Here is a 15,404-nt window from a genome sequence, read left to right on the forward strand (position 1 = left end):
TGTCACTTCTTCAGTATTCCCTAGTTAGATGTGATTACATTGAGCTGTTGGTAGATGGTCTTTTAGATCCTCACTGTAATGAGGGAGGAGCTTCTAGGCTATTCTGTCTCAGATTTCAAATCTCAGTTCTCCACTTCTCACTTTCAACTGTATGAGCTTCTTGCTGTATCCAGGACCAGTGTCCTCTGCAGCTTTCTGGCTCGTGCAAGTGCTACAGCTTCCAGAGCTGTAGAAAGAATAGTGCAGAACTGCATAGAAGAGAAACTGGTCCTGCCGTGATTTCATGATGGAAAAAAGAATTTAAACCTCAGGGGTATTAGGAAATGTTCTTTGAGGGCTTGATCATTTTGCTGTCTAAGAGGGCTACTTCAAAGTAATGTTTTAATAGAGGGCATAATAGGCTTGTGTTTGACTCATCTTTTGTAAGTTTTCGTTGCTTTGAGGAAAGTTCCCTCCTTTGGTGGAGAAAACCTCTAAAAGCCAAGGAAATGTGGGTTCAAATATTTTGTTTCTGGATTGTTCGGTATGGTTTGTTTCAAATCTGGGTCTGTTTGTGTCCCCTGGACGTGTGCTGATAGTACTACTGAGAGCACTTCTGTGATCAATGTTAATCAGCAACTTGTTTCCTTGAGCAAAGCCTCCAGTTATACACATTCAGGTGGAAACACCTCTGCTAAGATCACAGAGGCGCAGCAGCATTTTGTTAAAAACCTGATTTCAACTCAATACCAAAACTTCACCTGCCCCTTTTGCATGAAATTGTCCCATTAGGATATTGTACTAAATATTTCTAGCTTAAGCTGGTCTCCTTGGTAGCATTAGACTTTGTCAGCGCTTGGTAATGAAATAATAGTTGCTGAATTGCCTTTTTATCCATTTATTGACCTTGGCTATTGCTGCTTCTTTGGCACAACTGAGAATATTGAGTATTTTGACTAATGTACGTGAACACAGGAATTCATAATCCCATTTTATTGTACCTACAGGCAATGGAAGGCTTAGAGATTCCTTTGCTATTAGTTTTGCTTCACATTATACTCCTGGGTAGACCTGTGGTCTCTATAACTATTACCGAAATTATGGGAAATGCAGCTGTAGGGCTTCAACCTCTTACCACCACTTGTTGCTTTTCCGTTGGAAATAGAATTATGTTATACATCCTTGTATTTCCAGAAAAGTGGTGAAAGATCAGCTGCTTAGTCTTTGAGAACTGCATGGCTTTAGAAAGTCTTAAATTTTATGCATGTAGATAGAACATTCAGCATGTTATATTACCTGGTACTTTCCTCTTTGCCCCCCTCCAAGTTTTCTTTGTAGTTTCTTTACACAGTCTTAACTGGTGCTCTGAAGGTTGTTTGTCATGTACTGTTTTGTAAAAGAGAGCTTGGCTAAGGTACTAGGTATTGTAGCCTCAAGCTTCATTGCATTCGAAACTGGAACCATTGAGGGCAAAATCCTGGAATAAGAATGTTCAGGCCCAGTTAATATTTGCTCTGCAGTTCTGTGTAAGATCCAGATTCCTTTGAGTTTGTCCCCTGCAATGTCTAAAAGCTTCAAAAATCAGTTGAAGAGAGAAACTGTATTGGTTTGTACCAGAAAAGTGCAGGTTATACCTCATCTGTTGTTAGACAATTTGCATACTTCTGTGTCCTCATATAATTAATGCGGCCCCTTAGGACTTACCAAGACTATATGGCAGGTACCAGCTGTTGTTGATACAGAATATGAGCTCAACATACCTTCACTCTCAGCAGGTACGACATTCTTTAGATGAGACAGGTATGAGTGAAAGGACTGGAAAGCATCAATCCATAATGCCCAATTAAAAAGGATCTTTTTTGGTTGTAAGGGTTTGTCTGTGTGTGAACTCACAGTTTAGGATTTCTGTTCTGAAACATCTTGTTATGTTTTTCTTCTGCCATCCTACTTCCAGGAGTAGAATCACTTCCTTCTCTATGTGATTGAGCAGGCTGCCTGGCAACACAGAGGGCTGGGGCTCTACTTCAACAATATTTTCCATAATCCAGGATAATGCAGGATGGAGGCATATTACAAGCCTCAGGATGCTCTTCAGCCTTAATGAATGAACAAAGTCCGAAATGGTCCCTTCAGCATCCATGTCTCTGGATCCAGAAGGCAGAGGAATTGCTGACTGTCAAGATGTCTGAATTTGTCTCACAGTACATCCAGTTTTTTAATTAGTACATGAAATTTCTTGTAGTTGAAAAACTGCTGTCAGTTTGGAGTCCTACACTTAGATTTTTCCGCAGTGCTGGTAATGTTTAACAGAAGCTTTGTTACTGATAGCACTTAAGAAGACAGGAAATAAGGAATCACTGTTCTTCAGCAGGAAATCTTACTAGCACTCACAAAGCTCCACAGAAAGCCTTTTGCCTTTATTCATGACCGTAAAAGGTCACCAAATAAAGAGACTTTTTTCCATCCACCCCAAACAGAGCTATAGGCACATAGGCTTGATTTGTGAGTTTGGGAACCCAACTTAAGCATCATCAAACAGAAGGTAGATATGGAGACACATTAATATTTAAATATTGTGGAGTGTGGGCAGAATACAAAATTGGCAGTTTCTCATCTTTTATAAAAGACTAATAAAAGAGAAACTTGACCACTACATTTTACAAGACAGTCATTTGAACATATTTACTGTATCAGGAATCAACATTTCTGTGAAGCTGGTGTTACCGGTAGCTGAAGTCTCAACTCTTCATCTTCGACATCTGCTAAGCACTCTGACAGCTGGCTTGCATAAAGTCACAAATAAATTATTCACAATTCACTTGCTCTTTGAAGAGTGTTTACATCAGTCAATAGATTTACTTAGGACAGAACAGAAACCAAACTACTCAGACAAGCTTGGGCTCCCTGTCAAACGCACTCCTTCCTTTTTTGCCTTAAGCAAAAAGTAGTCAGATATCTTGATGTTGTCACCTTGCTGAGCTAATGCTACTCCATAGAGCTAAGGTCACCACTGAGAAACTTCAGTTGTTTCAGAGCAGAACTGTCTACCCTCCCAAGCCATCTCTTCCAACAGCGTATTTCTCAGTGGTACAGTTGTTCATCTTCTCTTTACTTAGATGGCACTCTAATTAGTATCAGAATGATTATGGTAGGAAGTCGTGTCTGAGGGAGACCTTTTGGAGCTTTATGTGAATGCCTTACATGCAAGTCTGGGTAGCTCATCAGAGGAGGGGAAGTTGGTACTGTCTATCGGCTATATCAGAATGGGTCCCAGCCCTTTGTCACTTCCTAGGCAAGGTGTACACAGGTGCGTATTTTTCTAATTGTGCCTTGTTCATGTTCCATGGAAGTTTAGTTTTCTAAGCAAGTTTTCTCATCTGTCATTATCAATAGTGTACTTGTGGGGTTTTGTCCAAAATGTTACTGAGCTTTTTTCTAAAGCTATCCGCAGTAGCTCCAAGGTGTCTTTCCAGAACAGTTCTGAAAGACTTGATTTTTGAATGGGTATTTCCACATGCACCTTACAATTGAATCTCATCTGACATATTATTGTTTACTCAGTCAATATCATAAAATACTTCTATATTTCACTGTCAATTTTTTGGTTTTAATACTTCCTTATCAACAGTCTTTTTCATCTCACTGTTCATCCATTCCCCCAGGTGACTGGGTATATTGGGCAGTGCACATTCTGGCACAGATTCTTGGGGAACTTCCCTGGGAAAACTCTCCATTGTGACAGCCTGACTATTTGTTGCTGCCTTTTATTACTTACTAATTAACGGGCTATTAAAATCTGTGAGTCAGTGACCTCTTTTATTCCATGGCACATAGCTCCATTATGCAAGGGAGCTCGTGAATGTGTCTCCCCTTTAAAGTCTTTTAAATGAGTATAGTATATGTTTACTCTGAATCTGTAATACAGTATCTTCAAACAATCTTCTACCTAAAAACACATTATCCTTTTGGTCACCAGTTTTAATTCACCTTTAAAACATCATCATTTTAACGTAATTCCCTCTTTGAAACTAAGCATTACCACAGAGGTGTTTTGTAGCCTTTTAAAAGTCTTGAAGCATGTTGAACGTGCATACATTGTGTTTGCTGTTGGCCACCAATACAGAGTAGCTGCTCAGTAGAGACATTTTGAATCAGAGCCTGCACACTGCTCGGGGCCAAGTCGAGTGATGCTTTGTCCATTTGAGATTCTTAAACCAGCTGCTCCAAGAAAAAGTCAGTAAATCTGTTAAATACAGCCCTGGGTCACAGCCTGGTGGGGCAATTGCAATTCCCATTTTTATGAAGTTTTCTGCCTTTGCAGTCTCTCAGATATTACAAATGGAGTTTAGTCATTGCAGGTACTATCACTATTTTGTATGGCTTTAGTCCGGTATTTTTCCTGTGTAGGCATGAAATTACTTGTGATACAATTAACTCCTAGCTTTCTGTAACATGTATCGCTACTTCATCCATAGTACTCCTTTGTCATTGCAACATTAAGTTATACCCAGTGATGATGGTAAGAAAAGGAAAATCCTTAACAGTGTGATAGATCAAAAGCTGCTGCAATTTTTAGTGTAGGTTAGATAAATAAGAACTGGTAGTTTAGCACTAGATAACTAGTTACATTTTATTACTACTTTTTTTTCTGAGTCAAACCTCCAGGTCTTTTGAGACTTAGTGTTCTAAAGTCCTAACATTCAAGCTGCTTGTTCCTCAGCAGTGTGTTGTAAATAGCCTGAAGGAATTATTTGTTGTTTGTTTTGTTGTGTGTTTTGGGTTTTTTTCCAAAACAATATGAGAGTGATAATGACATGCTTCTGTGGTTGGATATACTGGAAATATGCAACCTGTAATCCTCCCCTCTCCCTTTTTCAGACACAAAAATGCAGGGGCCAGTGTACCCTGTCTATATGGTTATGGGAATTGGAGAGCTGATTATGGCTGTAAACAAAATGTTAGTGCCATAATTCACCATCCATTATAAATCCAAAGTAAAAAAGCTGAAGGAACTTTTCCTTGCTATGGATGATTTGTGTGCAAGTTCTTTGCAGATAATGCCTGAAGTTTGATGTGGATGAATAATGCAGATGAGAATTTCATGCATGCAAGCTTTCTGTTTCTCTTGCTGCATCATAAACACACTGCTGTTTCTGATTATGTTTGAATCAAAACATAAATAGCTCCTGCTTTGACCAGGGATATTTAGATTGCCGTATCCATAACATTTATTTTCATGAAACAAACAACTTAAAAAAACAAGGTGGGGCTTTTCATAAGTTCTCAATGTTGGATAAGCTCAGCTCAATACCAGAGTCAATGGTGAAACCTCAATTATTTTCAGTAACAGTGCACTGACCATTACCATATTGAAAAAACAAACCCCAGAAGACTTTTTTGCATGGGAAAATTGTGAAATACACTTGTACATAAGTGCCAAATGTAGACTTTGTGTTTATAGGGTCACCATTTGTTGTTTAAAGGAAACTGTTCTTATTTACATGACAGCTGAACTTCGTCCAAGTATCTTATTAAATATGGCTGCTTTTAGTTAAGTGGCTAGGATGTTGAGAAGTGACATTATTCGTTTATGACACCAGCTGTGTGAAAGCTTCGTTCAAAAGTGTGTTTTAAACAAATAAACACAAATGTCAGAAAATAATTTATTAAAAATTACTTCAGCGAGAAAGATAATCCTGCTGTTAATCTGGACCATTATATTTAAATAGGATTTGTGTTTGTTCTCTTTGTTGCATAACTTAAACCCAATTAGACTGATTATATGGAGATCTCAGTTTTAAATTGCCAAATTGTGTTACTTTCAGTGTGGGTTTAAGAGAAGGCAGAGGAAGGAGAGAGCATCTCTTCCATCCCTCTGCTCTGCCCAGACCAGCACCACTCAAACCATTCCCCTTAGCTATTTGTCTAAAAACCTTCAAGGCTGGAGACCGGACAGCCTCCGCAGGGCTGTCTGTTCTGCTAATTGTATATCCTTACTGTTCGGGTGGCTTTCCCTCTCAGATGTGCCTGGGACATTTCAGCTGTCATGTCCATGTGAACAACCACACTGAATTAGGTTCATGATCCCAGTAACCTTCAGCCCTATTGCAACAGAAGCTGACTCCAGATGCTTCAGAAAATGTAGAGATCTGAGGTGGTTTGCCTGTTCTGGATTATCTGATACATAAATAAGGGCACCATAGACCCTAATGCATGAAATGTAATCTCTCTTCCAAAATCTGTTAGCATTGCAAATTGAATATTCTTGCTAGCTTTATACAGCTTTGGCTATGCAATTGTTTTTCTCCTCTTAACATTCTGTGCAGTGAATGTCGTACTTTGTTTATGCATTGTATGAGAAGTTATTTCCTTTTATTAGGCTTAAATTTGTTGTCTTTCAGTTTCATTCACTGTCCCCTGTCTTGTGTGTTATGTGATACAGAGAACAAAAGCTCTCCACATGTCTCTCTGGAGTATTCATTATTTTTTGGTTATATCCCTTCTTGCTGATGTTCTTTTAGAGATGAACAATCCATTTCTTTTCAGTTCTTCTCAAATGACATTTTCCTTATCCTTCCCATAAGGCCTAGTAATTTTGCAATACATTTTTCTGAGATAGTGCCACTGTTTTTGCACACGGTATTTGAAGGAAACCCACAACGCTGCTTACTTATACAATGGAATTCTAATAATTTCCCTGCTGTTCTTCATCCCAATTCATATTCATGTTAGCTACTTGTTTACTTTTTTTTTTGACTGCAGCCACACTTGGAATTGAAATGATAATTGAGTTATTTTGCTTTAAACTGAATGTTCTTGAGGTGAATTGGAGGTTTCATTTCCATTATTGAACCCAAAGCTGAGCGTTTTATTAAGTTTTTCTGCTGATGGTGAGAGATACGTGCATGACCATATTGCTTCTTTTGTCTTGTACTGATCTGTTGGACAGTTAAATGTCACAACGCTGCTTTTTAATGAGCTCTGATTAAAAGCTTGGGCCAGACTGTTGTGAAACTGTATTTAGAGTTGAACTCAGTGCATTGCCGTAGATCTAGTCTTTACTTTTCTAGTGTTTTCCATGTTTTGTTACATATAGCTGTTTACTTCATGCCTTCTCAAGGCTTTTTTCCTGGATAACTTTTTTTCATATGGACAGCAGAAAAAGCTAAATAAAGACTATTCGAATAGAAGGCAGTGTGTGCTGCTAGTTTGCCCTTGCAAAATAATTGTGTGTACCTTGATGAAGTAGGCCTTTGAAGGTACTCTTTAATTCTGTGGATATGATTGTTTTGAAGTAATTTACCTTTAATCACTAGAGAAATTATTTTTTTTCTTTATTTTCTATGCTGGACGCAAAAGCTGTAGATGCCACTGCAACTTGAATAATTAAAATATTCTAGTTTGCACACCCTAACAATGTGACTTGAAAACATGGTGTGCTTGCTTAAATGTTACAGGTCAGATGTCACCTTTCACATTAATTTCTCAGCAAGTGAACTCAAATGTGCTTAGACAGAGCCAGTGAAAGGTTTTGAAAACAAGATTCTGCAGCTTTTCTTGTTTCACTGAACGTGTCTCATGAACAGTTGCCACAAACTAATGCTTTTCAGGGAGTTGAGAACTATTTTTATTCTTGTGTTTCTTGTGTTTTCTTCATTTTGACTACTTTATGTAATAGCATTCACTTTGAAAGATGTATAGGAAAACTCAAAGTATCATGTTTTAAAAGTTTATGTGACTTGCAAAACATTTTTTGTGAATTTCTAAATTATTTCTCCCCATTCTGGAGAAGTGCAAATTAATTTGCAGCTGAAGGCTTTAATGGCTAAGAATCATTTATATTGACTGCCACAAGAACATTTTTGTTAATTGAATGTGGTCTAAGAGCATTACACGGCATGTTTTTTGCAGACATTGATGAATGTGGAACTGGAAGGCATAGCTGTGCCAATGACACTGTTTGCTTTAACTTGGATGGTGGGTACGACTGCCGATGTCCCCCTGGCAAGAACTGCACAGGAGACTGTATCCATGAAGACAAAATCAAGCACAATGGTCAGATTTGGGTGCTGGAGCATGACAGATGCTCTGTCTGCTCATGCCAGGTCAGTAGAAACAGAAGTAGCTGCTTCTGCAAGGTGGTGGTAGGGATGAAGGGAAGAGCGTCGTGATTCAAATGAAATCCCTGGTTTAGCTGCTGTCTTATGTGTGTGTGTGGTGCTACAGAAAAAAACAGGATTATATCTTATATGGGGTTTCGGGGAAAGCTGCTCTCTCCAACCTGCAGAAGCAGAACTTCCATGGGAGGTTTGTTATATGGTACTGGGAGAAGGATGGTGGTACTATTTTGTTAGCAGAGATGCCACCTGTGTTTTCTGGGTGGGAGTAACAGCATTTTCATGCAAAGAAACTGTCTGTCTAGACGCATATTGGGGTTGGTGACTGACGCCAGTATCAAGCAGATGGCTATAAATAGAAGTAGGTTCTGTATCTGTAGAGTAATTCAGCTTCACTTTCTCAAGGGTTTGCTGTGGGAAGCTTGATCTCAAGCTAAATACTGTTAGAAAATGAAGGCCCAGTTCACCACTGAGAAAGTCCTGAGCATTTCACAGCTCAGATTTCATAAGCATGAATTTAATATCAGATTACCTATCATCTTCCTTATGTGAATAATTACAGAAGAGAGGGATTAATCTGGAAGTTTTAAGCAAGACTTGACTAGCATTCATATGAGAATGACATAAACAGTGCAATCCATTAAAATTTGACTCTTGAGAAAGACACCCTTGGGTTTCATCACCTTAGGAGAGAGCTGCCTGCAGACTGGTTGTATGAAGGACATATATAAGACAACAGGGGAACTTTATGGTAGTTACTGAGTATGTATTGTGGTTTCTGCCTCTGTTCGAATTGTGTTTTGGCAAAGATACTGTATAGTGGAAAAACTTGTTAGCCGCCAGTGGCTTAGAATCATGCCAAAAACTCAGATTTTGGTACAAGTACTGCTGGAGTTGTGCCGTTTTCTGCCATCACTCCATGTCTGTCTTCCAACAACAGAGTGGGTATGTGATGTGCCGGCGAATGGTCTGTGACTGTGAAAATCCCACCGTTGACCTCTTTTGCTGTCCTGAATGTGACCCAAGGCTCAGCAGTCAATGTTTACATCAGAGCGGGGAGCTTTCATATAACAGTGGTGACTCCTGGATACAGAACTGTCAGCAGTGTCGATGTTTGGTAAGGCTCCTCATTGCAGAAGAGACAGAAGAGAAAAGGATATGAAATATTCTGATCTGTAAATAGTTAATTTTCATGTGTTATCATCCATTTCATTTCCCCTGGAGTATGTGTATAAACAAAATCTGGTTTTCATGGATTTTTTTCAATATTGTCAGGTTCCTGTCAAAAATGTATTTTGACACAATAGACATAATAGAAATTATTTAATCATGAAGATTGTTTTAGCAAAGAATGGAGGTCATTTGGATATGGCACCTACACAGCCACACTCGTGTGTTTACTCATTCAATGAAGCTGTATAAGGAAATTCTAAATATGTGTTTATTATCATGGTAGATAATGTCAAGGATGCTGATAGACTAAAATTTGTTTATTCATTCAGACATTTTTGGTAACAGAAAAAATAATAAGACTTGATGCGTTTTTTGAAATAGTAAAACTAGGTTTGAAGAAAAAAATCTGTTAAATTTTGTAGACTTTTTCCTAGGCATGTATTTCAGACTGTGAGCAAAAGCTATTCTGCATAATGCTGCTCAGAAATTTTCTATAACAGAAAAAATCCCAAGATAAAAACAACTAGCTTTTATCATAGGTTATCTCCAAATGTAAAGCCTAGTCCATCTAGCAGCTTTGCCTTGTCAGGGTTTCATGAATAACAGCCAGAAACCAATTTCTGTAGACACTGTGCTTTCAGTGTTGCCACTGCTAAAATCCAATGAAATAGATTCCCAGATACATACTTCATTAAATTCTTAAAAAGAAAACAACCTACAGTTAGAGATCTCAACAGATGTGTCTTTTTTTTTCCAAGATGTTACTTCTATAACTAAAGCCTGCTTGCTTTCAGTTGTCAGGGATTTTGTGGGGTGACAAATTTTGTCTGCTCCTTCTACTGTCCATCACCAAATTGAAATATCAAGATCAGTGACTGGTTTTAAAGATTGCTTTCATTCTTAACATCACGTGATTCAAAAAGAGGAAAATTGACCCAGATGAGAGTTTTGTAAAAGAATAACTTCACAATACTTTCTGCAACAAGAGGAGTAAATTTGGAGCTATGGCAAATCCCTGTGAATTTTTTTCTGCTTTTGCTCTGGAGATACTGAACTCCTTATTCTCAAAGCCTTAGATACAGTTTTTGTGAATAAACTTCTTTCCTAGGGCCAAATGCTCTTCTTTTTGCCTCCCTTAAATCCACACTCAATCTGTGCTCAAATGAGTTGAGTAAGTGGGAGGTCAGCGATGGACCTGCTCCAAAAGAAATATGCATTAATGACTTCTGTGAAGTCTGTCTTTAACAAATAGATCTGAAACCTTGGCCCTTGTCCAGAGTTGAAGGGAAGCTGACCCCAACTTCTGGTAACTGATGTGACATCTTTTGTGTACAGTCATACAGTAACTTCCATTGAGAATATTCTAGCCCAACACAAGTCTCTGCTTTGACTTTTTCATATCCTAACTGTACTAAACCCATCATGCAGAAAGTGTGATTAAGTTTGGAAGTTCAGGTATTCTAATCATAACATCTTGAATGGATGGTGAGTGGGTGGAGGTCCTCCACTGAAAGTGGCTGGTGTTCCCTGTTACCTTGGGTTGCTGGTGCATTTGTAACTGTAGCAAAGATAAACTGCAGCCCATCCAGAGCTGAATTTGAGGGCTTTCTGTGGCAAATGAACAGTCCAAATAGAAGTAAGAACTAGGCAAAACTGGAGATTTCGAAGCACTTTTGCAGTGCAGTCCTGTTACGGCTTCTGTCACTTGCAGAAGTAGGACTTCACAAGAACAGATCCGTATTCTGTATTGTGTGGCATTTATGGAGAATTTTCAGCTGCAGCTTGATGCAGAGTATATTGAAGTAGGCTAAATCTAATGTAATTTCTGAATAGCATGCAGAAAAAAGCACCCAGCTTGCTGTGTTTCCCACAGGCAGTGAATATCTGTGTGCTCTGCACTGACTTCTGAATAGGACCATATGGATAAAATTAGCCAGCTAAGAAACATAATGCTGATTCAGAGGAATGGGTAATGAAACAAAATAAGAGCTAATAATCTTCTCTTGTTCTCATAATATTTGTAAACAGCAAGGCGAAGTTGACTGCTGGCCCTTGCCATGCCCGGAGGTGGATTGTGAATTCAGTGTCCTCCCCGAGAATGAATGCTGCCCACACTGTGTCACTGACCCCTGCCAAGCAGACACCATTCGCAATGACATCACTAAAACCTGTCTGGATGAAACCAATGTCGTTCGCTTCACTGGATCTTCTTGGATTAAGCACGGCACAGAGTGCACCCTCTGCCAGTGCAAGGTAAAGAATATAACCATTAAGCTGAGATGCTTCTTTCCCAGCTTGTTATTGTGGCATATAATTATTAATACACTGAGTCTGGTCAGTGGGTAGTTGGAGTCTACACTTGTTTTAAAGCAGTGGACATAACAGTAAAAGTGTTCAGCTTAGTTAACTTTACTCTTGCATGTGCTAGAAGGATGGTTTAATGTGCTAGCGTGTCAGAAGCAGGACAACAGCCCACGATGTAGTGTGCTGTGGACATAGTGGGCTTTGCTTTTCCACCAGGATAGCTCAGTTGTTTGATCACAGTTCTTACTGTATAGCTCCATGCGATCTTGGAAAAACATATGCAGTAACAAATACGTATGTAAGACTGGACTTCGCACAAGGAATCTGTTCTGTGTGATACTATAGCGTTACCAGAATGGACTGAATTGCTTTTTGATAATGACATTATATAGTTACATAGCTTTCTTGCTTTACAGTTAATACTGTAATCAACATAAAGTTTAGAACATTTTATAGTTTCTGTGGTCAAAGGAATTCATTGTCTGAGGAGAAAAAATAATGGCTATGGACTTCTGTAAATTCTGGTGTCTCTTTTTAAAGATGCAAAAGCAAAGGAGGTTAAAATACATTTTCCCATTGAAAATAAGCCTGTGAGGTGAATTGTGTTTTCTACCATCCAATACTGAAGAATGAAAATGAGCATTTCCACAGTAGTCAAGGAGAGGGAGACAGTAGGATTCATCCATAGATCTTTAATTATTATTGAAATTCACAGTTGATTTTGGTCTTTATTCTGTGTCCTTCCCAAGCAAGATACTTCCCAAACTCCAGTACATGGTACAATTAACTACTTCGAAAAGGTGCTCATAAAAATAATCTAACTTCAACACTTCCTTCTGGGACAGTTGGGGAGTAACTGATCGTGTAGCAGAAACTGTCTCGCACCACCTTCTTCCTGCACTTTGCCTGTCGCAATACTGTGTGCCACAGCAGTTGCTGCTGTTGAGGCATAGTCCTTTCACAAGGGAAGCGATACGCACCAAGTAAGCATAGGCATTTGTCTTGATGTCAGAGCGGCTCGGTGGTTAGAAGAAAATGCTGTGATCTGACAGAGTGGCTCATGGTTAGAAAGCCAGCTGCTGCCTAAAAAAGGATATTGAAACAGGCTTACACGCAGAAACCCACACTTTTGGTGGCATACACCGACTCCAATGCTAGAAGTCACTTTTTGCTTGGGCAGGTTGCTGAGGTTTATGTGCATCCGTTTCCCTATCTGTAAAACAAATAGTTATGTGTGATTCTTCTCTAAAGTACTTTTGAGATTTGGTGGTGGGAAACGTGTTCTCATTGTTTTGCTGCTAATCAATGGCAATGTAGAAGCCATATATCAGTTCGGCTGATGGCCACCTGTGTGCTGCTCCCACCCACCCTTTTCTCTTCAGCAAAGAATGTACCTTAAGTGTGAATTAATTTGTATCCAGTTTAAACACATACACATAAATAATGGGCTAATAAAATCCATTGCTACATTGTGAACTTATATAAGATCAAAACATGTACTCTGCCAAATCCCATAGTTTTATTATGGCTTACATATGAATCTGCATAGCAGTGAAGATGTACCATTTTTTCCCTCAGCAAGCCAAATCTTATTCAATTTTATTTACAGAGCAGTTTTCTTTTTGAAATACACTATCTGCACATATTGGCAGCATTTTAATATCGTAGTTCTGCATGCAAGCAGCTCACTCCCTCCAGATCAGATTAATGGTGTGCCCAATTTGTATAGTTCTCGGTCTCATTCGTGCTGTGTCTTTTCTCTTTTTTTTGCAGAGCATCACATGGAAGGTCAAAGCTCCAGTCTAAGCCTCTATAAGCAAGCTATAGCAAAATAGGTTTACACAAATCCTTTAAGAATTCAGAAACCTGGGTATCAGCTAAAGCTGTCTTAGCCACAAAACCATTTCAAATCAGAAGTAAAGAAGGTGGACAGTAGGACAATCTAACCTCATGTAACAGATGGAGTGAAAGAAAATGTTTGAATGATTCCGACATTGGTCTTTAATCAATCCTGGCAGTTCAGTCAGCTGAATGTATTTTGAGTACTTTATAAATAATACACACATTTTATTTGCATTTTAAGAATCAGACTTAAGATTCTTTACTCTTAGTAAGTAGTAGTAGATGCAGAAAACAATTTCTTCAGTACTTTAATGACGTCCATAGGCAATCTGTTCCCTTAATTGCTAATATTCTCAGAAGAATGTCTGGACTATCAGGAAAGGCTTTATGGATTAATGTTTGCTGGTGTTACAGCCAGGATGTATTAACTTAAAGTATTCAGGGCTAAATAAAACCCAGAGTCCCTTCTGCCTGATCTAAATAAAACTCCCAAGTGCCCTGTCTTGTTCAACAGCTTTGTGTACTTGAGCATCTGCCCGTTACCTTTATGTCAGGAGCATTCCTTTCCACTGATCCCAGCTTCTTTCAGTTTGACTGTTGTAGTTGTGGGATACAGACCACAGCAAACCAAGCAATTAGAGGAATCATAATAGCCCATTTCCTTGGGCAAGGGGAGGACGTGATGACAATGTCATGAATCTAATCGAAAACTACATGTCTGGTGTTTTACAAATCTGTACATTCAAATTGGATGGGTGCTGACAAATGGCTGAGCTTGTTAAATTTACTTGGAACTCATTGTTTCAATTCTCCTTTCTTTTTTTCCTTCCTTTAGAATGGCCACATCTGTTGCTCAGTGGACCCACAGTGCCTTCAGGAACTGTGACACCAACAACCATCTCTCACAAGCAGTTTCTGGTTAAAGAATTTTCCTTCACAAAAGAAGACCTTTAGACCAAAACTTGTTCAAAATTAAAACTAAAATTATATTGGTTTTGTCCATCTAAAGTGCAGATATGTGATGAACTCAATTATCTGAATCAGACTGAAATTTATGGTACTGAAGATAAGCTCAGATGTCTAAACCTTTGTATGAGGTTAGGCCCCAATCTTCTGGCTATTTGTCTGTCTGACATCATTGTGCAGAATACTTAGGTTAGTGTAAAGTGACACATTGTAATGCTGTACATAACGATGTCAAGATCCAAAATCAGCTAGGAGCTCTTACAGGATCTTCCGAAGCTTTGAGAGTCCAACACAACCAGATGCAGAAATTTTTACCTAATCATATTCGGAACTGCACAAATGTGTTTGATTGCTCACTGCAGAATTCAGCAGGCGTTTGAGTAAAAGGATGAAGCCTTCAGGAATAAAGAACCTAGCAGCTAAGATGTGATATGTACAGTATGTGCGCTGAAAAAATAAGGTAGAAGTTATTGTAAAAACAAAAAAACCAAAAAAACAACAAAAAAAAACCAAAAAAGAAAAACCGTGATGCACAGGCATGGCTTCTTAATGTTTTCTGATGGGAAAAATCATCAATATTTCCTTGTTTTACTGCACTTACTATTATTTCTTGATTGAATTTGTTCAGTATAAGCTCGTTATTGTGCAAATTTAAATAAATATTTCTCTTACCTTTAGTTTCTCTTTGTGATGTCTTTCCTTTTCAAGGATGTAATTTTCACGTTTCTTTTTATTTTTGCTTCTTCTTTGCCAGCGTGCCTAGACAGGTGGGCAATACAGGTGGAGTGTTGCCTGCTCAGCTCCTCTACGTATGGAAGCTTCTGCCTAGCACAACTTTATGCCTATCATGTCTTATCTTAGTTATTTTGAGAACACATAAGTATCTTAATGCATGTGAGTCATTATAGTGGATTGAACAGAAAATTCATGTGCCTGAAGATCAGACTCTACATCCCAGCGGGATGCTGTCACCCAGGGTGGGTACAGACCATTTGTGTGTGTCTTCAATCTGTTCAGATTTAC

At 38.7% G+C, this 15,404-nt stretch overlaps 1 protein-coding gene across 1 annotated transcript in view; it reads left to right on the forward strand.

Annotated features, from left to right (window-relative positions):
* The window catches only part of NELL2 (neural EGFL like 2), a 150,276-nt gene extending 135,220 nt beyond the window's left edge, over positions 1 to 15,056 (forward strand). The window contains exons 17-20 of the mRNA XM_056341603.1: positions 7,891 to 8,084; positions 9,037 to 9,213; positions 11,298 to 11,522; positions 14,251 to 15,056. Of these exons, the coding sequence (XP_056197578.1) occupies positions 7,891 to 8,084; positions 9,037 to 9,213; positions 11,298 to 11,522; positions 14,251 to 14,301 (647 nt within the window). The 3' untranslated portion in view covers positions 14,302 to 15,056. The remainder of the gene's footprint in view (positions 1 to 7,890; positions 8,085 to 9,036; positions 9,214 to 11,297; positions 11,523 to 14,250) is intronic.
* Positions 15,057 to 15,404: the final 348 nt, after the last annotated feature.

This window comes from Falco biarmicus, chromosome 5, assembly GCF_023638135.1.
Source record: "Falco biarmicus isolate bFalBia1 chromosome 5, bFalBia1.pri, whole genome shotgun sequence".
Classification (NCBI taxonomy): domain Eukaryota; kingdom Metazoa; phylum Chordata; class Aves; order Falconiformes; family Falconidae; genus Falco; species Falco biarmicus.